The sequence below is a fragment of the Polypterus senegalus genome, chromosome 10 (genome assembly GCF_016835505.1).
Source record: "Polypterus senegalus isolate Bchr_013 chromosome 10, ASM1683550v1, whole genome shotgun sequence".
Lineage (NCBI taxonomy): Eukaryota > Metazoa > Chordata > Cladistia > Polypteriformes > Polypteridae > Polypterus > Polypterus senegalus.
In genome coordinates this window covers 157,802,862-157,829,400 of record NC_053163.1, presented here as the reverse complement: position 1 = coordinate 157,829,400, position 26,539 = coordinate 157,802,862, and the positions used below count along the sequence as shown (strand labels likewise).

Sequence of the window (26,539 nt, the reverse complement as noted above, 5' to 3'; positions counted from 1 at the left end):
CAGAATCATACAGTTGGGGATGCTTTTCATGTGCTGGGACTGAGAATTTTGTCAGAGTTGATGGGACAATGGATGGACACAAATATTGCACAATATTGCAGGAGAACCTGCTCTAGTCTGCCATGAACCTACAGCTCAGGCGAACATTCATCTTTCAACATGACAATGACCCTTAGCAGAAGGCCAAAATGACACAGGAATGGCTCAGAAAGAGAAAGGTGAATGTTTTGGAATGGCCAAGTCAAAGCTAGAGAGTCTCAAACAATTCTGCCAAGAAGAATGAGGAAGAATCACTCCTGAACAAAACTGGGACATACTGACCCCAAAAGAATGAAGGCTGTTGCTGTAGCAAAAAAGGTGGTCTCAACAAAGTATGAATGTGCAGGCCTTGAATTCTTAGGCAAACACTCACTTGGGAGTTTTTCATCTTCAGTTAAATATCTACAGGAAATGGTTACTTTGGACTTTGGAAATGCATTGTTACAGCACATTAATAATACTGAACAGGTAAATGTGTGTACAAACTAGAAAACTATGAGGACTTTCAAGAGGATTGAATACTTTTGCACATCGCTGTAAAACTGCTGGTGTTTTGACACAACTAGATGAGTTGCAAGATGAATATGTTGATGACAATGATTATGATCGAGATAGTGACAACCAGCTAGATGATGGGGCACCTGGTGCGGATTGCATGCCATGAAGCCGTTTCTTCATCACAAGGCATCCGAATTGTCACAATTGTCAGGACAACACAACATGGGCATTCTGTCACCCACTGAGTGCCAATAGCCACAAACTACCAAATGCAACAGTGCAAAGGAACACATGTAACGGCAACATTCTGGTTGATTTTGCGACCCTTTTCATTGCGCTAAGAATCGTAGTTCGCTTGCAGGAGCGATGTATTTGCACTAATCCGAGAAAGAGGCTGTGGGCCGAGGGAAAGGGGAGGCACAACGTCAGGAGTGGGGAGCCATGCGGGGCCCTCCTCACTGTTCTGTTTCACTACTACGTGGGCAGATCTGGGAGGGGTGGCTAGTGTGTATGTGTGTGTATATATATATATATATATATTAGGGATGCACCGAATGTTCGGCAACCGAAATAATTCGGCCGAAAATAGCCAAAAAGCACTTTCGTGTTCGGCGAATAAGTAAAAGGCGAATACATTTTGCCGAACAATGACGTTTTTAATGACGCGATCAAATAGTAACCCGCGTAGAGTGAGAGGCGCGCTTTATGCAGCAAAAATGTCAGCAGTGTGGAAGCACTTTAAAGCGTCAGAGAAAGAGGCAAAAACGGCCGTTTGCAGACACTGTTCTGCTGAATTGTCCAGAGGGGTACATCTGCAAAAACGTACAGCACTTCAAGTTTAATTTATCACTTAAAATCAAGACACCCCGAACATCATGCAGAGTACGAGAAAGACACGGCGGCTACGGCAACAGCAGCAGCGAAAAGGAAAGTAGCTACTCCCAGTCCTAAGACACCCACTCCATCTGTGGCTGACTTCTTAGAAAAGGCAAAAAAGTTTGCCAATGACAGTGCCAAAGCTAAAGGTATTACTAAAAGGATAATGGAATTCATCGCATTGGATGATCAACCATTCTCTGTTGTAGAGGATGTTGGATTTCGCAGGCTTATAGACCATATTGAGCCCCGTTACACCATGCCTAGTAGACGGCATTTCTCAGACGTGTGCTTACCTGAGATGTATAACGTCGTTTCAACTCACGTCCATGAGCTCTTGGCTACAGATATTGCAGCCCTCAGCTTCACGACTGATATTTGGAGCTCGGATGTGAGCCCCACCAGTATGCTGAGTTTAACTGCGCAGTGGATCGACACAGATTTCAAGCTACAAAGATTGTGCTTCACTCACAAGAGTTTAGAGGGTCCCATACAGCTGTAGCCATATCCGAGGCGTTCGCCAACATGTTTGACACTTGGCGTATCGACCGATCTAAAGTGCATGCGGTAGTCAGTGACAATGCAAGAAATATGGCTAAAGCCATGGAAGATAGTGATCTGAAAGGCATACGGTGTATGGCACACACAATTCAACTGGCGGTCAACGAGGGATTGTTGAGTCAGCGCAGTATAGCAGATGTGATAGCGATAGGCAGGAAAATTGTTGGCCATTTTAAACATTCACCGCTTGCCTATGCGCCTACAATCTATCCAAGAACAGTTCGGAACGCCACAAAATCGTTTCCAACAAGATGTGAGCACAAGGTGGAACAGTACATATTATATGCTGGAAAGTCTTTTTGCGCAAAAGCGAGTCTTGGCTACATACATAGCAGATCATGACCTGCCCGCGACATTCACAGCATACCAGTGGGTGTTAATCGAGAACGTTCTCCCTTTAAGAAGATAACAAAAGAGATAAGCTCATCTGATGCATCTGTGGCAGACGTCATACCTTTACTTGCAGCACTAAAACGTCTTTTAAACAAAGAGGCTGAAACAGACCACGGAGTTAAAACAACTAAAAGTGCGCTCTTGGAAGCTGTCAGCACACGATTTAGTCAGGCGGACTCAGAACCCCTGTACTGCATCGCGACTGTGCTTGATCCACGATATAAAGATCATTACTTGGATGTGGGGAAAAGCTGCGCACGAGAAATGATCCAGGCCGAGTTGGATTTGGGAAAGCCGCTAGGTGATGGAGACGGTCAGGTGATGCACAGCGCGGAGATGAAAACAGCGCAGAGAGTAAACGGGCTCGTACTACAGATGAGCCGCGCACAGTCTCGCTGTCTGACATGTTCGATGAGATCCTCCAAGAGAATAACCCATTTGCAAGACAGAGGACAAGCTCAACCGCTCAACAGTTAGATGGTTATCTCTCAGAAGTCCCCATCCCCAGGAGCAATAACCCTCTCAATTTTGGAGGACCAATCAAGGCCGCTTTCCGACCTGGCGCAGATGGCACGCAGGTAGGCTATTGGGAAATTAATTTAAGATTTTATTTATATTTTGGATTATGGTAACACTTTATAAGTAGTTTCTATTTTTAACATTAACTAAAAATGAAAAACCCTTATTAAAAGCATTTATTAATCTTAATGTTAACATTTACTAATACAGTATTATTTACAGTAATTTTTAATTAAAAGTATCAAAAGTGGTAGGCCTATTTGTTAAAATTGTTAATGCACTTATACTAACATGAACTAAATATTTTTTATTATCTTACATTAACGAAGATTAATAAATACCATAACAAATGTATTGCTCATTGTTAGTTAATGCAATAATGTTAACAAAAGGAAACATTGTAAAGTGTTACTACCTATATTTTATATTATGTATTTTGTGAAAATGTAACTATTTTCAGTGTAGTAAAATAGTAGGCCTACACTGGGTTTCAACCATTTCATTATCTTGAAGACATTGTTCGTTTTTAAATGAGCAACTGTCAGAAAACTGCAATAAAAATTTCAACTATTCTGCAGGTACTTGTCTGCTCCATGCACAAGCACCGACAGCGAGAGACTGTTTAGTGCTGCATCTCATGTCATCGATGAGAAGAGGAACCGACTTTCATGTGAGAAAGCAGAGAAGCTACTTTTCATAAAGAAGAACCTGCCACTTTTCCTGAAGAAGTAGGCTAAGTAGGCTTATGTCTAGGACAGTTATTCATTTGTTGTGGGTTCATCCACATTTTTGCACTATTCAATGCACATTTGTTGTTGTAGACATACAGAGTTACATTCTTTCAGCAGTCAGTTATAGGCCTAACATAGGCTATTCAAGAAGGGGCTTCAAAGATGGCCAAATAAAAATATTTTTTTATTTTACTAATTTATTTATTTTAAGTTATATTGTGCTTTGTTTGTATAATATCTGCTGGAATGTTAAAAAAATGTTCAGTGTTAAATAAATATTTTGAAATTGTATTTTTGTTATTTGATTTATTTCTCTGAAAAGCAACACAAAATAGTAAAAAGCAAATTTTACTATTTAATTATTGTAATGGTGAAAAATTGGCAAAATAAATGGAAAAAATGCGAAACACGTTGTTGTATTCGCCAAGCATTTCATTATTATTCGCTTCGCCAAGAATTTCATTTCGTGCATCCTAATATATATATATATATATATATATATATATATATATATATATCAATACAATTGTTCGTGCTGTAAAAGGCTGAAGCCCCATCCAGGGAGTGTGTGTTTTTTTGTTTTGCTTTTTTGACTTATGACTCATCTCCCAGTCCTTTTTTCTTACCTCTGCCCATTATTTTCTGTTCTGTGGCAAGTCAAGTGACTCACTCAGTTTCACACAGCTGAGCCACAAGGAACCTTGTGGTTTAAAGTCCAGCGACTCAGCCATAGCACCACACTGTCTGCTGCCGGCCAGGAAACAGCCAAACCCCAGCAGGATTCACTTCTCTTACCTTTCCAGCGTAGTAAAATGGAAACCAGAAGAGGAAGATGTCTGAGAAGAACTCGGCAACGTTGAAGATTCCGTAAACAACCCAATAGGTCAGCCACTGGGTGTCATCATCCTTATTAACGCTTTCAATGGCCTTGATCCTATGGAGGCAAGAAGAGCAACATGGATGTTAAAATTGTCACTGTGGGGAATTAAAATGGCAAACAGGCTGCATATTAATTTCATCAGCACCCTCTCACTTTTGCCACATGACCTTAATTTTAGGAATGAAAAATACACTTATGGATCAGGTAAACAGGACGTCATTTTTGTCATGGTAAGGATAAAAAAAAAAGAAAAATCGAGAAACAAATTTTACTGACACAAAAACAATCTATAAATTAGTGGAAAACGTTCAAACACATTTACTTCCAAAACATGACATCAATACATGAAAGTGTTAACGGGAAATATTATTTGTTTTACTCAAGTTTTAGAGTATGGAGTTGTAGGTGAACTCTGCATAATAAATCAGTGAAATCCTTTAAGAATATTACACTCTTGTTTGTTAAATTTCTTATGTTCTGATAGAAACCCTTGACAACCTTCAAAGGATAAGTTTGGTATTTTTCAAAGTCAAAGCTGTTTCTTTACAAGCATGGTATTTATGTGTTTCCCATATGACATCGAGTTCTAAAGTTAATCGTTTCCTACACATTTGAAATGGTGGGAAATGCTCCAGGATTAAATAAAAATTCTTTTGCTTGTACACTTGTGTCCGAGCCTGCTTATGTTGGGAGTTAAGGGAGCTGGCGCGCCCCCGTCATCCAATATTATATATATACTAGCAGAATACCCGCGCTTCGCAGCGGAGAAGTAGTGTATAAAAGAAGTTATGAAAAAGAAAAGGAAAAATTAAAAAAAAATAACGTAACATGATTGTTAATGTAATTGTTTTGTCATTGACATGAGAGCTGCTGGCATATATATATATATATATATACACATACACATACATACATACATACATACATGTGTACATATATACACACACATATATACTATGGGGTGCGAAACAGGCAAATACATTGATTTTCTGAATATATAAAGTCGGCGTCAGAATATATAAAGTCAAAACTTGAATATATAAAGTCATTCCCGAATATATAAAGTCACTGTCGGAAATATAAAGTCAAAACTTGAATACATAAAGTCAGCGTCGGTATATATAAAGTCAAAACTTGAATAAATAAAGTCACCGCTGGAATATATAAAGTGAAAACCTGAATATATAAAGTCAGCGTCGGAATTTATAAAGTCATTCCTGATTATACATAGTCAACATCGGAGTATATAAACTCATTCCTGAATATATAAACTCAAAGTCAAAATATATTGATTAAAACGACTCTGAACTGAAGTAAGTTAATAAAAACGTATTCAGAAAAATAAATTAAAAAAACACTGTTCGGTTAATGTTTTGAAAATGATGCATTTGCCCTGCCCAGGATTGGTTCCTGCCTTGCACCCAGTGTTGGCTGGGATTGGCTCTAGCAGACCCCCGTGACCCTGTGGTCGGATTCAACAGGTTGGGAAATGGATGGATATTGCAGCACTGACTTTGTATATTCCGACGATGACTTTATATATTGAAGTTCTGACTTTATATATTCCAGCGCTTACTTTATATTGTGAGCTGGAGGGCTTCGCTATTACGTGTGGGGACGAAACTTCACTTTGGTAACTGATCATGCTCCACTTCAATGGTCATACCGACAGAAAGATACAAACTCTCGCCTCATGAGATGGTTTCTGGGCTTACAACTTTTACCGTTTCACAGTAAAACATCGAACAGGTTCTGAACACGTCAACACAGACATATTATCAAGAATAAATGAACCTGGTACAGAGAGTCGCTTGATTCACGGAAATGTGAATAAAGCTGAGGGGGAGGGTGTGAGCTGAAGATACAGACGCCTCTGGGAAAACCACAACCCCTGAAACACAGACTACCATCACATTGTTCCTTACTTTCTCACTTGTGCTATAACGCGTAATGCAAACCTCGCGCGATACTCTGCTAACTTAAAAGCCTTGTGCAGCGCCTGTCAGTTGAAAATTGATTGTTTGCTTGCTTTTATATATTTATCTCCCCTCCTCCTCCTCCTCCTCCTCCTCCTCCTCCTCCTCCCTGCCCAACTTTTGTAAGGAAGCTGTAAGGAATGAGCCTGCCAAATTTCAGCCTTCTACCTACACGGGAAGTTGGAGAATTAGTGATGAGTCAGTGAGTGAGTGAGTGAGTGGACTATGGCTGGCAGTTTATCCTGGCCAAGACCCCCAAGCCGACAGATGGAGCCCTCCCTGCAATGTGAAGATGCCCAGAATTCCAGCAGGGCATCATGGACTGTGGAGTTTTAATACACAGCCCTGATGGATAACATCGGGACCACCAGGGGACGCTGCAGGGATGCACAGAGACGTTTGTTTTCCATACAGCCCGGAAGTACATCCCAGTCTCATGGTTCGAAGAAATAAAGTCCGGTGTTTTCAATCAAAGGGATGCCAATCAGGTGTGAGTGGGCACCCTGTGTTATTTAAAGAACGGGATGTATTAAAGTCTGCTCTTCACAACACATGTTTGTGGATGTGTATCATGGCACGAACAAAGGAGATTTTCTGAGGACCTCACAGAAAGAGTTGTTGATGCTCATCAGGGTGGGAAAGGTTACCAAACCATCTATAAAGAGTTTGGACTCCACCAATCCACAGTCAGACAGATTATGTACAAATGGAGGAAAGTCAAGACCATTGTTACCCTCCCCAGGAGTGGTTGACCAACAAAGATCAGTCCAAGAGCAAGGCGTGTAATAGTCAGTGAGGTCACAAAGGACCCCAGGGTAACTTCTAAGTTTCTTCCTTGTTTTGGTTGTTTGACTAAACTGACTAACCGGGCAAGTATGGCCTTAAGTTAGGGAGGTGACCAAGAACACAATGGTCCCTCTAAAAGAGCTTCAGAAATTCCTCTGCTCACATGAAAGAACCTCTCAGAAGGGTGAGCATCTCAAGCATTCATAGTAGAGCGGCTAGGTGGATGCCACTCTTGAGTAAAAGGCATGTGACAGTTTAAAGAACTCTGACAACATGTCTCTATTTTAAAAAAAAAAAATCATGGGAGGGAGACGAGATCTTCTCAGAAGACAGTTTGACGTCACATGAGACAATAGGACAGCTGCTGTACAGGCTTTAAAATGATCGACGAGCAGCGCAACAAGCAGAACAATGCAGCTCGCCAGCAGCAGCAACAAGCCAGCAGATGATCCGACTGCATATCCTTAGCATGCATTCAGCCCCATCCTCCACAACACCCCAATTCACAACGAGGCGGCAGAAACGCAAAGTGGCAAAAGGGCAGCTGCTGTACAGGCTTTAAAATGACTGACGCGCAGCGCAACAAGCAGAACACACAGCTTGCCAGCAGCAAGACAGCAGCTGATTCGATCGCAACTCCTTAGTATACATTCAGCATTACGCCGCCCCCCAATATGAGCAGCTTTATACATCCAGCAAGAAAGACATTTAACCATGCCCGGGGCCAGAAATAAAGGGAGAAAGAGTAGATGACAAAGTAGAATGTCGTAAAGAATTCAAAAAATGTTGGCACAGTACACATGCACAGCAGGTCTTCTCGGATCTTCTAGGAGGACACTTTGAAGTCCCGCGAGACTACTTGCACATCACGCCCTACTTACAATTTCTCGGAGATACTTTTAACGTCCCACGAGACAAAGAAGTGAGACAAAAGGACAGCTGCTGTACAGGCTTTCAAATGATCGACGCGCCACGCAACATGCAGATCATGCAGCACGGTACTAGCAGCCAGGTTGGGGAGGAAATAACTCATTCATTACAGCTTTATTACTGGCAAATATCAAGAAATAAAAAAATGAAGGACATGAAAATAACAAATTGTATATCTGGCGAGCGAAGTGAGCAGGGGGCACAGCCCCCTAGTGAGGACAAAATCAAACTATGAACTCTCTGGGCAGAACTCCAAGTGCTGTGTCTGGGACAAGAACAGGTGCTTCTCCTCACCTGCCTAGAAGCATGGTGGGAAGAGTATCATGCTATGGGGGTTCTACACAGTGGCAGGGAAGATTGGTCAGAGTTGACCAATAATTAATAATTCCTTATGTTTATATAAAACTTTTCATAGTGAGTGGGGAGCCACTTCAACCACCATTAATGTGCAGTATCCACCATTTTTGCACCAGTACACTCACCACACATGAGCTGTTAGGCAGTGAAGGGGTCTGAGAAAGGGGAGGATTAGGGAGGCCAAAATGACTAAGCAATGGTGGAAAACTTAGCCAGAATATCGGGATACATCCTACTCTATTTATGAAGGATGCCCAGGGATCTTTAATGACCACAGAGACTCAGGACCTCAGTTTTAATGTTTCATTCAGAGGACAGTGCTATTTTTTACAGCACAGAGTCCACATCACTGCACTGGGCCATTGAGATCCACACACAGACCTCAGGATAAGCGCCTCCTGCTGGCCTCACCAACACCTCTTCCAGCAGCTATCCAAGCTTCTCCTGGTTGGTCTCCCATCCAAGTACTGGCCAGGCATGAACACACTTAGCTTTAGGTGGATGCCCCTTTCTAAAGTGCATGTGTTATGGCTGCTGGCTGAATGTAGCCAAATATAGAGAGGTCCTTGAAGAAAACCTGCTCCAGAGTGCATGCCACCAAAAATTGGGACAACAGTTTACCTTTCAGCAATAAGAATGACCCAGAGCACTCAGCCAAGACAACGCTGCAGGGGCTTCAGGACTTCTCTACGAGTGTCCTTGAGTGGCCCGGACTTAAACCCAACACAAATTCAGCAGAAAAACCTGAAGATGGCAGTTCATAGGTGCTTCCCACCATTTCTAACAAAGCTTAAGAGGGTAAGTGGAGCAGAATGAGATAAACTGCCCAGATTAAGGTGTGCAAAGCTTGAAGAGACTCAATCAAGAAGTCTCAAAGCCATAATTGATGCCAAAGGGATTTCTGCAATGTACTGAATTAAGGGTCTGAATATTTTTAAAATGAAAGATAAAATTTGCAAACCTTTCTATAAACATGTTAACTTTTTCACTAAGGGTTACCAAGTGTAGATTGATGGGCAAAAATGGCAAATGTATCAATTTAACATTAAACGTACAACACAAGAACATACACAGAAGGTGAAGGGGTCTGAATGCTTCCTGAATCCACTGTATTTGATTTTAACGGCCGTAACTGTTGCATATTCTGGTGACCGGAAAAACTGTGGTTATAGTGAAACAGGCAAGGCAGCCACAATGTGCCCAAAGGCCGACTAAAAACGTCTTAAAAACATGGGAGGTAATTCATCAGCACTGTGCCTTGTGTGTGTAAAAAAACAACAGACATCTCGAAGCAGGATATGCAAAAAAGAAAGATCTCTCAGCAAACATACCAAAGAGCTGGGCGGTGGCAGACCCTCAAGCTGATGGACAAGGCTGACTTGGCACACGGAGAGCAAAGGTCACCAAAAAGAAAAGACACGAGAGCCTCACAGCTGCTCCATATGCTAAATGAGCAGACACCTGCAATTTAATATGCCAGACTGTCACACCTTGGAGGGTGAAGGGTGGGTTACCACACAAAAAAAATGGGACAACCAAATGATAAGGCTACAAATCACACTGGCCTTTAAACAGACAATGATATAACCAGAATATGCAACAGTTATGGCTGCCAAAAGCACATATAGCGGATTCAGGGAGCATTCAGACCCCTTCACCTTCTGCATATGTTCTTGTGTAAAGGGGCAATTAATTGTCAAAAAGGGGCAAAACACAAACCATTTCCTTTCCCAGTATAATAAAAAGCACATTAAAAAGTGCTGAGCGGCAGCGAAATACTACACATTTAAAGACCCCCACACTCAATTTCAATCCAAAGCCCTAATGAATTTAAACTTTAAGTTGAGAAGATAGCCGGCCACATGGTATTCTGCAAGTTGCTTCATAGGCTACAATAACATACCCTGATACATACAGTGCCCTCCATATTAGGTACAAAGGCACATTTTTCTTTGATTTCAGCCTCTGCTCCACAGTTTGAAATTATAAATCAAGCAATTGAGACGTGACTGAAGTGCACCTCCTCTTCTCCTGTACTTCCATTCCCATCACTCTTTTGCCCACCTTTGTCTGTCCTCAGCACATGTCCACACCACTTCAACAGACTTTCCTGTACGTACTTAGATAAGTATTGAAATGCCTGCCTTTACACACATATGAACTTTAATGACATCCCTTTTTTTATACATAGGCTTTAATATGGAGTCGGGCCACCCATTGCAGCTATAACAACTTTAACTCTTCTGGAAAGGCTTCCCGCGAGGTGGACGAGTGTGTTTAAGAGAATTTGTGACCAGGAGAGCATTTGTGAGGTCAGGCACTGATGTTGGACAAGAAGGCCTGGCTCACTCGCAGTCTCCGCTCAAATTCATCCCATAGGTGTTCCGTCGGGTTGAGGTCAGGGCTCTCTCTGTGCAGGCCAGTCACACCAAACTCGCTCCTCCGTTTCTTTATAGACCTTGCCTTGTGCACTGGTGTGTGTGCCCAGTCATGTTGCCATCCCCAAACTGTTCCCACAAAGTTGGGCTCATTAAATTATCCAAAATGAGTTCCTTTCACTGGAACTAAGGGGCCAAAGCCAACCCCAATCCATAATCCCCTCCACCAAGCTTGCAATCAGGAAAGTACCGTTCTCCTGGCCAGACTTGACCACCGGATCGCATGATTCATCACTCCAGAGGACACATCTGCACTGCTCTCGAGTCCAGTGGCGGGCGGTGGGCTTTACACCACTGTATCCGACGCGTTCCACTGCACTTGGTGATGTCAGCCTTGGCTGCAGCTGCTCGGCCATGGAGACCCATTCATCCCATGAAGCTCTCTCTCTCTCTACGCTGCACTGCTCTTGAGCTTTCGGTGGTCTGTAGCTATTAACTCTGCAGAAAGTTGGTGACTTCTGCACACCTCAGCATGCGCTGTCCCCACTCTGTGATTTGATATGGCCTACCACTTTGTGGCTGAGTTGCTGTTGTCCCCAGTTGCTTCCACTTTGTTATAATACCACTAACAGCTGACGGTGGAATATTTAGTAGCGAGGAAATTTCACGAATGGCACAGATGGCATCCTTACACTGTACTATGCTTGAATTCACTGAGATCCCGACAACGACCCAATCTTTCACAAATGTTTGCTGAAGCCAGTAGTCTGCATGCCAAGGTGCTTGAGTTTATACACCTGTGGCCATGGAAGTGATTGGAACACCTGAATTCAATGATTTGGGGGGGTCCCAATACTTTTGGCAATATAGTGCATCTCTCCCACTTTTGTTGTACCTCTGATGGCTGCAAAACTTAAGCCAAAACCATTAACGAAGGCTTTTTACTCTGAACTCTGTGACATTAACATTACCCGACTGCTGTCCATTGGACACCAGCAAAATAATAAAACAAGCCCAGCTTCAAACTGCCTGCTGTTTTGCTTTGTTCGCCATTGTCACTCATTGCAGTCTTAGTAACTGGCACATATTCCTCATGATCCTTGTCGGGACAGCAAGACATTAAAGCAGCCACGAAAAGGAGCTTAGCAACCCTTACGTGTCACATGTGCTGGCACCATGCTCCGCTAAATTAGAATACCCCCCAAAAATTGTGGTGCCTCTGAAAATCACAAACTGCTTATGGCAAAGTTACGAGGGTCTTGTAGCACTCAGCTGGTGTCTCCGTGCTGCAAACGTATTGTGACTTGTGATGTACACTGCCGGTCAAAGGTTTTAAAGCACCTTAGTTTCTCCTCAAATGTAATCAGTTGAAATGCAATAAATTAACTAAAATGGTGAAAAGTTAAGCAGTAAACTGCCAGTGGTTTAAAATTAAAGTTTAGGCAAGCAAAAAGTGAAAAAAAAAACCAACAGAATATTACAAATGGGCCTTTTTGGGAAACAACTAATAGGCTACAACCTACAGATGTTCTGTAGCAATTAAAGAAAACAAAGCCTTGCAAGTTGAAGCAAACAATTTGCAGAGGTGTCCCAACTTGTGGTGATTACTTCAAAACCCTGCGTCTGCCTTAAAGCAGACTTGAAACAGAATGAGTTACTACACCCTCTGAGGCACACCTTGGACAATATTCCAGTGATAATTTCCTTTTTCTTGCCATTAAAAAATAAAATGAGACACAGCTTTAATACCCTTAGAAGTGTAGGCCTTTCATTTGGAGAAATTACAACAAAAATCCAACTGTCAGTGAGTCCAGTGGTGTCCTACTATGGTTTTTGTGACTACTGGTCTAGTAAGATCTGGATAGCCAATTAAACCAAATCAACAATAACCAATCAACTATATACATTTGGAATCAAATTTGACCGAATTGCTCGATTCTGCCACTTCTCCAACCCTATCTGGAGAAGGCAGTGAGCATGTCAAGGGAGTATAATAGGCCTCTCCTGCTCATAAGTTTGGAGAAGGACAGAATCCTTGGTGTAGAGAGTCCAATCAACTTTAGTGGTTCATTATTGAACTTGTACCACTTTCCTCTAGCACCAATAACCATGCCAAATGTCTGACCATCGTTCACATGAAATTGATCTTTAACAGATTGAGACACGATTTCATATTTATTTTCCTTAGAGGACTTGGCTCTTAAAGCTTCCTCCATAGTAAATTCGTATCTCACTGTAAGATCTATTACCATGGCTTTATCATTCTTAGTAATAATAAGATCTGGTCTAAGAGACCATCCATTGTCCAATTTAATGGTGGTTTCCTTGTGTACCACCCAGTTGTGTCTTACAATCCAAAGGCAATTGGAAACTGGAAGAAACTCAGATAGATAGATAGATAGATAGATAGATAGATAGATAGATAGATAGATAGATAGATAGATAGATAGATAGATAGATAGATAGATAGATAGATAGATAGATAGATAGATAGATAGATAGAAATAAAAGGCACTATATGATAGATAGATAGATAGATAGATAGATAGATAGAGAGAGAGAGAGAGAGAGAGAGAGAGAGAGATCTGGCAGAGCCAAAGTCACAAGCCAATCAGAAGACAAGTTTCTGAGGGTCACCGGCTTCCTTGATCACAGGCGCCTCGCAATACAACACCTTCAAGCACAGCTTAACAGTGCAGGTTGGAAAAAGCGAGTGTCAGTTTGTACTATGAAGAGAAGAGTTTGTGCTGCAGGTTTAACAGGGCGAGTGGCAGGAACAAAGCCATTCAGTAAAGGACAAAGTAGAGGCTGGAAATACCAGCTGTGAACTACAACAGTCTTATGGGCCGATGAGACCAAATTGGAAATTTTGGTTCATCATGCAGGGTGTTTGTACGCCATCAAGTTGGTGATGTCCTTCAGTGTGTCCCACCAACTCTCAAACATTGAGAAGGAAGTATGATGGTCTTCTCATCAGTCCTATCCACTTAATTCTTCTAAAAAAACATCCAGTCGCAAAGTCGCAAAAATCCTACTGTCTACCACACTACTTTTCTGTGGTTCTTTCTGTAAAGAAAATCTTCATGTTTGTGTGAAATTTACTCTTCACAATTTTCCAACTGTGTCCCCGTGTTCTTGATGAACTCATTCTAAAGTCACCGTCTCGATCCACTGGACTAATTCCCTTCATAACTTTAAACACTTCAATCAGGTCTCCTCTTAATCTCCTGTAAAGGCTCAGCTCTTTTCATCTTTCCTCATAACTCATCCCCTGTAGCCCTGAATCAGCCTAGTCGCTCTTCTCTGGACCTTTTCTTGTGCTGTTTTGTCCTTTGTGTAGCCTGGAGACCAAAACTGCACCCAGGACTCCAGATGAGGCCTCACCAGTGTGCTATAAAGCTTGAGCAGAACCTCCTGTGACTTATACTGCACGTGTCAAGGCGCTATATAACCTGACATTCTGTTAGCCTTCTTAATGGCTTCTGAACACTGTCTGGCAGCTGTTATCATAGAGTCCACTACGACTACTAAATCATTCGCATAAGGTGGACTCTCGATTTTCAGACCGTCCATTGTGTATTCAAACCTAACATTTTTTACTTCCTATGTGTAATTCTTTACATTTTGTTACATTAAACTTCATCTGCCACAAATCTACCCAAGCCTGTCTGCTGTCCAACTCCCTCTGTGATGATTTAACGGATACCAGATGATCTGCCAATATACCTTTCTTGGTATCATCTACAAACTTATCCAGCTTGTTCCTTATATTCTTATCTAAATAATTTCTAAGTATTAAAAATAGCAGCGGCCCTAACACTGCCCCATGCTGGTCACCAGTCTTAACATCGACCAATTCTGATGCGGTTCCCCACAAACATCACACTCTGCTTCCTGTGTCTGAGCCAATTCTGCACCCATCTACATACCACAACCTGAACTGCCACTTCTTTTAGTTTGATGCCCAACCTCTCGTGTGGTACCTTATCAAATGCGTTCTGAAAGTCCAGATACATAATATCATGTGCTCCACTCTGGTCACACCCTTTTGTTTCTTTCTCAAAGAATTCCATTATATTAGTCTAACATGACCTCCATTTTCTGAATCCATGCTGATTGTTCAGAAAAACTCCTGTTTTCGCCATATGCTGCTCAATCTTATCCTTAATAATTCATTCAATTAATTTCCCTGTGATGCACATTAAGTTTACTGGCCTAGAGTTGCTTGGATTTGCCCTGTCACCCTTTTTATATAACGGGATATTTGCCATTTTCCAGTGATTCAGAATTTCTCCAGTGTGCAGTGACTCCTAAAAATATGTGTCAAGGGTTTATATCTGCACTCGCTAAACTCCTTAAGAACTAGGGGGTAAATATTATCTGGTCCTGGTGATTTGTTTGATTTCAGCCTATTTAATCGGAGCAGCTCTTCTCCCTCTACAATTTCCAAATCACGCAGTAGCCCCCTAGTAATCCCTGTTACCTCTGGGAGGTTATCCACTTGCTCACTTGTGAAGAACTCAGAAAAATGCTTATTTAGAGCATCTGCTATTTCACTGTATCTTTTAATTCCCTTTTACTATTCCTGATGCACTTCACCTCCTCCATGACTGTTCTTTTACTACTAAAATACTGATTGAATCTCTTTGGATTGTCTTTTGCCTTATCTGCTATATTCCTCTCCAATTGTCTTTTAGCCTCCCCAATATCCTTCTTAACGGTTGCTCTCATGTTCTCATATGCCCTACGATTCACATTGAAGTTATTAGTCTTATATACCTTATTCATTTGTTCTTTTTTCCTTGTAGCTTCTTATTAAACGCTTTATTAACCCACTGTGGAGGTTTTTTTTTAATAGCATAGAGCTGGATAGTTTCACATCCATGGCAGAGTGACGGGCGCTGAGCAGGCTCCTGTCAATCATGGAGAATCCACTGCATCCATTGAACAGGATCATCTCCAGACAGAGGAGCAGCTTCAGCATCAGACTGTTGTCACCGTCCTGCTCCAATGACAGACTGAGGAGACCCCACCCTATGCGACTCTTCAATTCCACCCGGGGAGGTAAACGTTAATATTATACAAAGTTATTGTCTGTTATACCTGCATTGTTATCACTCTTTAATTTAATATTGTTTTTTATCAGTATGCTGCTGCTGGAGTATGTGAATTTCCCCTTGAGATTAATAAAGTATCTATCTAATTCCAAATTTAGGTATGTACCTGTCCTGCATTACATGTAAAACATTTTTAGACCTGCTGCACTCCTCCACTGTCTCCACACTTAAAAGCTTATCCCAGTCTATCCTCCTTAGACTTTGCCATAACTACTCAAAATTTACCCTACCAAAGTTAAACTTAACATTATTCTTTGATTCCACTCTCATACAAAACACTGAGAAATGTATTATATTATGGTCACTTGACCTTAGTGGTTCAATCACATCTACACCCTCAGTTCTATACCAGAGTATTACAAAATACTAAATCTAGACAGGCTTCACCCCTGCTGGTACTTTAACATACTTTGTTAAAAAAGAGTCACTGATTTAGTCTAAAAACACCTGCTCTTGTGCTCCGCTATTAGCAATTTGTTTGTTTGTTTGTTAATTATTTTGCGTGTTCGCCACAATGGCATTTCTGATTTTATGACAGTGTTACCTCATGACACATCAGCAGGATACTAGAGGAAAATCACAGAGGGTTATACCAGGCAAACAGCAGCAGCACCCATGGTATACGAAATGGCAACAAATGGAAGATAATCCTCTAGGATTCTGGATATTTCCATTTTATTTTTTTATTTTTTTTTGTGGTAGTTTAGTTTGAGTTTGATTTTGAGTTAGGATTTATGAATTTTCATGTGCTTCTTTAGTGTGCATTTTGGACCCAATGTTTTGAAAAAAAGAGGATATCAGGGAGGGAGGCAAATACTATTTCACAGCAATTTGAAATTACTTTTTACCTTTCCACTTTTTTGACAGGTAGCTCAGTAAATAGTAAAATAAAGCCCAAACAGATAACTAACTTTACTTTGAGGATTATTGAAACTTGCCGAATTACTGAACAGTCATTTTGGACGTTCACCCTCCACCTATGGTCTTACAATTGCTTTGTAATTTATCTTGGGTTTGTGTCTCTGTATCATCTACCTCATTATCGTGTGTTATCTTGATAATTTTCATTAATGTCTGATATCCTCTGAAGAAGGAAATTCCACAAATATTATGTTGTTACACTAGAGCACATCATTTGACACCATTGATCATTCTATTATTTTTTTTTTTTACACAGCCTGGAAAATGGCACTGGGCTCACAGGTACTGTCTATGCCTAGTTTAGTTCTTATTTTTCAAATCGATTTCAATAACACAAAATTCAGAAGTTAAACATGGTGTCCCGCAGGGCTCAGTACATTAAAAAACATCACATTAATTTTTCCTCTTATGCCGATGACACCCAATCATAATTTTCTTTAAGACCAAATGACATTTCACTACTGCTGCCCTTAATTGTGTCAGTGAGTTAAAGGAGTGGAGGAATGAGAATGACTGGCTTCTAAATATAGAAACAACAGAAACTGGGAGACAGGATGATAGTGCAGCAGCATTCTGTCACTTTTTAACTCTGTTGGAATCACCCATTGGTTTAACGGAATCAGCGAGCAATTTAAGCATTATCTTTGACCCTAGCATGTTATTTTAAACACCTGTTAGAAAAGAAAAACATGTTTTGTTCATCTTACGAAAATGATGAAAAGTTATAACATCTTCTAAATATGCAGGATACTGTAGTAGAATTGACTACTACAATGCATTATTCACAGAGTGCTCAAATAAATCTTTAAGCAGGCTGCAGTTAATTCAAAATGCTGCTACAAGAATCAGAAAGTATGAACACATAACTGCTGTCCTTGAGTCACTAAATTGGCTTCCAGTTAAGCATAGGGCTGATTTCAAAATCCTCCTTCTTAAATATAAAGCCTTAAATGACCAAGGCCGTGCTTACTTATCTGGACTTATCATTGCTTACAAACCACAGCACACATTAAGATCTCAAGATGCCAACCTGCTTATGATTCCAAAGATTAATAGGGTAATAATGGGCGTCAAGCTTTTAGTTATGGGGTCCCCAAAGCTGAGGAACGATCTGCTTTCTTAAATAAGAAAATGTTCCTTCAATCTCAGGATGGAGATTCACTAACTTAGTTCAGCATACCCTGACTAGAGCTACTGATCAGCTGTGCATACTGCAGTTCTATCGGTTAGTCATTTGTATAACGATATAAGTAATGTGACATTTTTAAACCGTTACTAGCCCGACTCTATTCTCGATATCTGGATGTGGCACTTGACCCAATGTCTTACGTGCGTTTCTGATTGGAGGAGTAGTAACTTTCTCAAACTAAATAAGGATAAAACAGAAATCTTAGTGATTGGCAAAACTGGATATAATAAGGGTATCAGAAATAAATTTAGGCTTAAAAGTCAAGACGGAGGTAAAGAATTTAAGGGTAATCATTGATTCTGACATAAACTTTAATTTATATTATATCACATCAGATCACTAGGACAGCATTTTTCACTTATAAAATATAGCAAAAATTAAATCCCTTATAACTTTGCAAGATGCTGAATAATTAGTTCACTCTTTTGTTTTTAGTTGGCTAGATTACTGTAATGCACTCCTCTCAGGACCACCCAAAAAAGACATCAATCAATTACAATGAGTGCAGAATGCAGCTTCCAGAATCTTAACTAGGAAAAGAAAATCCAAGTACATCACACCAGTCTGAGCGTCACTACACTGGTTATCTGTGTCATTTAGAATTTACTTTAAAATGCTGCTGATGGTTTACAAAGCCTTCAATAATCTCACCCTGTCCTGCATGTCACCTTACACTCCAAATAGTAACCTTAGATCTTCAAATGAGGATCAGCTTAGAATTGCAAGAGCTAAACTTTAAAGAAGTGGTGAGGTGGCCTTCTGCTGTATTCATCTAAAATATGGAATATGAGTTTACTGATAGAAATTCGGCAGCCTGATACAGTGGAGCGCTTTAAAAACCTGCTAAAAACCCGGTATTTGAACAAGGCTTTCTAATAGCTACATTTTAGTCGAACCCCGATATTCTGTATATGCACTGAATTATTTTTCATCAAGGCTCTGCACTCTGTACTAACCCCTACTTTCTCTGCTGTTCTTTTTCTAGTTTTACTGTGGTGGCAATCTGTGCCATCACCACCTGATCAGGGCACCAGGCAGTTCCAACATCAATGGACTGAAGGCCAGATGTCCACATGACCATCATCATCTAATTTTTCCATGTGAAGCCTCAAAACCACGAGGTTTGATTGAAATCATTTATGTTCGGTAGAGTGCCCAGTGGGGGTTGGGTGGTCTCATGGCCTCAGAACCCCTGCAGATGTTTTTTTTTTTTTCCTCCAGCCCTCTGTCCTCCTGGCCATCAGACCTTACTTTATTCCAGGGCTGTGGAGTCGGTAGATAAATGCTCCGACTCCTCAGTTTCTAAATCTTCCGACTCCCCGACTCCGACTCCTCTGTATGTATAGACTATGCTAATGTATTTTCTACATCCATTGAAGGAAAGGAAGGCAACATACATGTCATTTCACCACAGAACTACTGGCTAGGAAGCCAGCACTCTACTATAATGCCCGATTAAAGACAAACACAATGAAAACAAGGTTTTGTTTATTTTTTTTTTTTAAACAAGTGTCTGTAAATGTATGAGGGGCTTTATTCTTACCGCAGAGAAGTAGTTCATTATGACTGTTTGTGAATTGGGACATTTCAACTTACTTTTTTAATTCCCATTTAAGTTTAGTAGGAGTCGGAGTCGGTTAACTTTTTGCCGACTCCGACTCCAGGTACCCAAAATTGTCTCCGACTCCGACTCCACAGCCCTGCTTTATTCTTTGTTATTTAGTATTGTTTAATCTTATTTTTATATTCTTCTCTTTTCTTTCCTCACTTTGAGCTCCATCATTTGTATGAAAATGTGCTATAGCAAAAAAAAAAATTGTTGTTGGTGCCACTGCTGTAATCTCAAGCTGTTCTCCTGCACATGGAAATGTCAGCTCAGATACTGGGATCACTGAAATCAGTGAGTTAAAAGATTCTCTCATCAGACTGGAGAGCCCAGCACAGACGTCACTATAGAATTACCAGTAGGGGGTGGGCGGCCAATCGGCCGAGGTCTTTAGGACTCTGACTGGGGGTCTGACTTTGTCTTTTTCTCTCTTACAGTTTTCATCTCCTCCGTGTTCAACTGGCCATAGTTCAACAAATATTTAATAGTATAATTTTTAATAGTTCCATTTATGTTAAAGTTTCTATTTTATCTTCTATGCATTTGAACAAATCCAAATCTTTGCGTACTAATTCTGTACTTAGTATTTAATATAATCCACACTTGCATTTTACCTGAGAATTTGTTCAAGGCTCCGTGTCTGCACTCATTATACAAAAGTAAGTTGTACTGTATTACTGCATTGGATTAATGAAACCCACTCTGTATAAACAGCTGCTAGTTAAGCAGGAAACGCAGCATTTCAAAACCAAAGCAGCACTTTTCAAACAACTGCCATTTCCTCTTTCATCATCCATCATGTGGTGGGTGTTCAAGAAGAAGAAAAAAAAACTTGTCCAAAAAGCCACCCACTGCGACTCCGTTTACATACAGTACCACACATGAGCGCCTGGGAGACAACTTCAGTGATCGGGTGACGCAGCAGCCAGCATTCATACTGAGAATCTTCAGGGGCTTATGTCAGGGTTATACAAAAAGGGGATGGGTGTTATTTACTTCACAGCAGATGAAGGACTAAACATTTTAGTGGTCCGGTGCCGCGAAGATTCACACCATTGAAGAGACGGCGATTATTAATTTTTTTGGTGGAGATTCCAGGGATGCACCCAATCTTGGGCCGACCCGCACACACAAGCAGAGACAAATAACAACAGGTAATAAAACAATTAAAGAATGAATTAAACACTATCCATCCATCCATATAACTACAAGCTAAATAATCCCACCCCAGTCCCCCTTACGGCGATGTATAATAAACACAAACAAACCACAACAATAAACACTCAAGACAATGTCCTTATACAGTCCAATACAGCAAAGACAGGTGAAATGATGTGGTGTGAAGATGAGAAAGCCGAGAACAGCTTCTGTAGAAAATGAATGAAAATGCCCGAGTGGCAAGGGGTGAGAATTCCAGGAGCGCTCCATTTGAAAACACACAACAATTAATCCCCCACTATAACACGACAGGCAGGCACGAGGCAGTCCATTCTTCTAATGTGAAATGATCCCGGGGCATAGGGACTTTTTAGACAACATGGTGGACAGTATACACAAAATACAGATCTCCTTTTTCTCCGTCAGGCGTCCCTTTTAAACTTTCCCGCTGGCCTCTTTCGTCCCCAGCAGCCCCTACTTCCGTTCCCATCATCCTATGCGGGTAACCCCCTTGGGTTGATGGGAAGTGAAATTCTCCCCACGGTAGCACAACAACAACATATCTAGACAACACAAGAAAATGATCACATTTGGCTGTGTTTCTGGCTCACACACCAATCAACCACAATATTAAAACCACCGAGAGTGCACCGAGTGCATAGCATTGATTACCTTATTCCAATAACGTCTGTCAAGAGGTGGGATACACTTGGTAGCAAGTGAGCAGTCGGTTCTTAAAGGTCATGGGTTGAAAGCAACAAAAATGGACAAGTGTAAGGATCTGAGCAACTCTGACAAGGGCCAAATTGTGATGGCTAGGTGACTGGATCAGAACATCTCCAAAATGGAAGGTCTTCTGGGGTGTTCTCCATACGCAGTAGTTAGTGCTTACCAAAAGTGGTCCAAGGAAGGACAACCCAGTGAGGGAGTCACAGGAACATGGGTAGTGAAGGCTAGCCCACCTGGTCCAATCCCACAGAAACTGCTGAAAAAGGTAATGCTGGCCAAGTTAGAAAGGTGTCACAACACACAGTGCTTGTGCAAGTGGGGCTTTGTACCCGCAAACAGATCCTGTGCTGGCCCCTGTCCACCACCAAAAGTATATATTATGGGTATGTAGGCATCAGAAGTGGACCATGGAGCTCTGGAAGAAGGTGGCCTGGTCTGACTGAATCCAGTTTTCTTTTAGATCTTTAACATAGAAGGTCTTTCATAGCAAAAACCCTGCTTACTAAGGGTGTACTCACACAAGGCACGTTTGCTCCGTACCGTGCACAAGCGTGATTGTCCCCCCTTCCTACTCTCCCGCGCTCACACTGGGCTTAACAATCTGGGCACACTTTCATCATGACCATGTGACTTTGTGTAAAGCCAAAGCAAGATCCAAACACGGTGTGACAGCATGCACGTCAAAATGGTTTTCCTTATTTTGTGTGCAGCACAGCGTTTTGCTGTTAATTGTGCTGCATGTCCAAGATGATTTTTAAAGTGACAAACAATGTTAAGGGAGGAATTTGCAGCTTTTCTTGCCAACCACAATTCATGTTCATGTGCAAGACGAGAATAAAAACCTATTTTTTACTCACAAGATATCGAACGAAATAAGAATTGCACTATCTGACTTGTTGCACCGTTGTCTGTTTTCTGTGCTGAGGCATGTTTAGCGATCACGCTGTTCCTGAATGCTACTGAACCGTGCTTAGGCCCACCTAATCCAAGCGGTCACAGTAGTCAAACAAACTAGACTGTGTAGGCTTACATGCAGACAACAGAACGAATTGCCAGAGTGAGTACACCCTTATATGAACTTATCACTACTTACAAAGACTGAGATCTCAGATTTCAAGGATTACTAACATTTACATTTATTTGTTTGGCAGACACTTTTATCCAAAGCGACTTACAAATGAGGGCAATGCAATTGAGTAACATTAGAATCGGGCCTATTCAACAAGTGTAGTAGGACAGGTTACAAAAGTTGATTGACACAAGTGAAAAGATGTAATAACTAATAAACTTACAAATATAGATTAACAAATCGATAAAGCAAGTAAACTTAATGAAACAACAAATCAACCAACAGTATGAAAGATCACAAAAAGTCCGCCCGCCCCAATCAATTCAACAGATATTCACAGAACAGATGGGTCTTCAATTACTTCTTAAATACGTTGAGGGAGTCAGCAGTTCAGATGGATGTGAGCTGCCCATTCCACCAACTAGAAACTAGAAACAGGGAAAGAGTCTGGATTGAGATCTGATACCCTGTAGAGGCTGCATCACCAGATGCTCTTCACTGGCACACCTGAGTGGGTGAGAAGGAGCACAGCACCTCAGCAGTGGCTCCATATACAGTGGGTATAGAAAAGAAACCTTTTGAAATATTCCCTTTTTTTGCATTATAGCCTTAAATGAAAACACACACAAAATATTTCTTCCCAGCTTTACTTACTCAATGTAACCTCTAACATCCAAGTGAAAGATATCACAGCTACAGTTCAGAAAAATGATAAAAGAAATCAAAAACGAGGCACACTGAGATTAATAACGGACCCCACCTCCCATGTCATTGTCATTTTGTTGACCCACCTTTTCCTTTAATGACAGCCTTGAGTCGGTTGGGATTCTTCTCTATCAGCTTTGCACACCTAGATTGAGTAATATTTGCCCCAAACTCTTCTTTACAGTTTGACTGTTCAAGTTCAGGCAGACTGGCTGGTGAGTGTTGGTGGTCTGCTATCTTTAGATCTTTCCACAGATTTTCACTGTGATTTAGGACTGGGCTCTGACTGGCCACACAAGAACATTCACTTTTTTCTCCTTCAGCCACCATGTGGTCAATTTTGCTGTGTGCTTCAGGTCGTTGTTGTGTTGAAAGGTGAACATTCTGCCCATCTTCAACTCTCTGGCAGAGGGTAGCAGGTTTTCCTCAAGAACTTGACAGTATTTTGCCCCATCCATTTTTCCTTCTACCCTAGTCAGTTGTTTGCGGTCAGTTGCGCTACTAAGCAAAGGGAATGAATGCTCCAGGAACAGCTTCACTAATCACACTCATTACAACTGATCACAGATGGAAGGAAGCCAGTAACCAGGGTCTGCAATGAAAATGGTGGGCACTTACACCTGACTGAGTTTAGAAGGGGGGTGATTCTTTATTAATCTCAATACAGGTAGTCCCCGGGTTACGTACGAGATAGGGACTGTAGGTTTGTACTTAAGTTGAATTTGTATGTTAGTCGGAACAGGTATGTAAATTTAATAAATGCTGTTGTTGACCGACTGTAACCAAGTGCTCTGCTCTCTGACCTTTTTATTATTTCTACTTTATTTTCCATGGTGATGGTTTTTCTCTTCTTTACTGTATCACCAGCACTTGCATCAGATTTGTGTTTCAGAGACATTGTTGAAGAGTGAAGACAAAAGATTAAGATGAGCTCTTCTGCACAGCACTGTACAGGCTATCACAGCAGGAAGGTACCCGTTGTCAACACGTCTGGCGTGCTGAGGACAACTTCCTGCTATGTACATAACAGTACAAGCAGGCTTGCTATTGAGAATGAACGGGGGCATCGACGGGCGGTTCATCACCAGCCCACCTGACAGTCACCTCCACTACTGTATACTGCTTGCAGCGTCTGCCCACCGAGAACGAACACGTAGTGAATTGTCTCCATTCAATAGGCAGCCATCCGATGCACACTACAATGCTACCCCACCGCCACCCCGTTCACCCTCAATGGCCTCCGTTCAGCCACAACCGGGTCACCGTTTGCAGCATTACCAGCCGCCCACTAAGAACGAACGGGGCAGCCGTGTGTGGTGGGCAGGCAGTGAAAGCGCTTGCGACCAGCAGCTGCCCGAGGGACACTACACTGCGCGGGCAGTGAAATCGCCCCCCTCCAGCCACCGCTTGCAGCGCCCCCAAGCCGAAGATGACAGAGCGGCAGTAACTGAGGCGCATACGTCACAGCTGCGGCCCATTCGTAAGTTGTAGGTCGGATGTCCGCAACTACCTGTATTTCTTGTTTTTTATTTTTTAAAATTCTTCTGAACTATAGCTGTGGTATCTTTCACTTGGATGTTATAGATAGCATTGAGTAAATAAAGCTGGAAAAAATATTGGTTTGTGTTTTCATTTAAGGCTCTAAAGCAAAAAAAATGAGAACATTTCGAAGGGGGGATTCTTTTTTATGCCCACTGTATGTGGTTGTGTGACGATGCGGGTTCTGCTCCATGCTCCCATCTGGCTTCTGGGGAGCTCTTGAACCCGACACCGTCGGTAATGTAACCGGATGAGCTGGACGGTGAAGACATCAACAACGAAGCAAGGGGATAGTACAAAACGTGTAAAGTGCTTTTATTTAAAACCAAACCAAAAACAGTGTTCAAATAAATAGTGCAGTGTTATAAACAGTCATTAAATAAATAATCCATTAAAAACAAGTGAAAAATGTGGAGGTTAAAAAAAAAACAATGGCTGGAAGCAGTCCTTTTAAAAACAAAACTCGGTGCCTTCTTTTTACTGGCGACTCCCCTGCTTCTCCCATCCAGGCTATGCACCATGGGAGTCATCCTACCTGCAGCTGACCTTCTCTGCCTTCTGCTGGTCTGTTTGTCTTTCCGATCCCTGGCTCCGGTGGGCTTCTCCAGACTGTGACCTGGGCTCCCCAGCGACCAGGGTGCTCACACTGGGGCTTTCACTTCCCAAGTCCCAGACTCCCACAGCCATATGCGGCGAGTCATCCTCCTTCCGGTCACTCCCGCTCCTCACTGCCCCCGGTTGCCGGCCAAACACCCTGCTAGGGCTCACACACCGGCTTTGTCCTTCCTGCCGCCTTCTTCTCCCTTAACCTTCGTTCACGTTCATTTTCCCTCTTTATGCACTCATACTCCTACTATATATAATGGGGACATGGTACGGGTGTGACAATTAGCAGTTCCCGTTTCCACACCTGTGCACATAAGCAAGGACCACCTGCATCACGAAGTGCCCGGGAATTGCTCCAGCCACACTACCATGCCCCCTTCTTTAAGCCGCAAGTGCAGTGATTATGTATTTAAAAACTGGCCTTTTCGATCTGAGCTGTGGACCCGCTATACCACAGGGCAGAACTACAACAGGGGAATGTTAGGATGAATAATGACTTGTGTGATAAGAACTGTAATAAATGTACAGCTGGTTACTCACTCTTCCCACCTTAATTGAGTCTATATATGTGCTGTATAATAAATCTTGATCTAATGCCTGTCCTGAGACTCCGAGTGCCTTCTTTGGGGCTGAGGATGCCCACACCAACCTGCTTCAACAGTCCTAGAGCCTCTTGAAGTGGACTGAAGATGTGAAGGTCGCGTGTTGCCAGGTCAGGGCTGCAAGGGGTATGTGGAAGACATTCAAAGCGCTGCTGTCGCATTGCCTCCACCATGGCAGCTGCTGCACTGAGATGTGCTGTCATGGGCCGAACAAGACCGTTTTTGACTGCATTCCTATTGTTTTGCTGGGAGTTGCAGGTTTCAGTTTCCCTCTATGCATAGCACAGTATGTTGCACTGTTCACCGATTGTTTGTGTTCCTGAAAAATGTACCACGCCACCTCTTTAAGCCACGAGTACAGCAATTATCTATTT

General features: G+C 41.8%; 1 protein-coding gene across 1 annotated transcript in view; it reads right to left on the bottom strand.

The window, feature by feature from the left end:
* reep6 (receptor accessory protein 6) overlaps window positions 1–26,539 on the bottom strand; it is a 68,188-nt gene that overhangs the window by 27,219 nt on the left and 14,430 nt on the right. Inside the window, exon 3 of the mRNA XM_039767121.1 lies at window positions 4,413–4,551. Coding sequence (XP_039623055.1) covers window positions 4,413–4,551 — 139 coding nt within the window. The remainder of the gene's footprint in view (window positions 1–4,412; window positions 4,552–26,539) is intronic.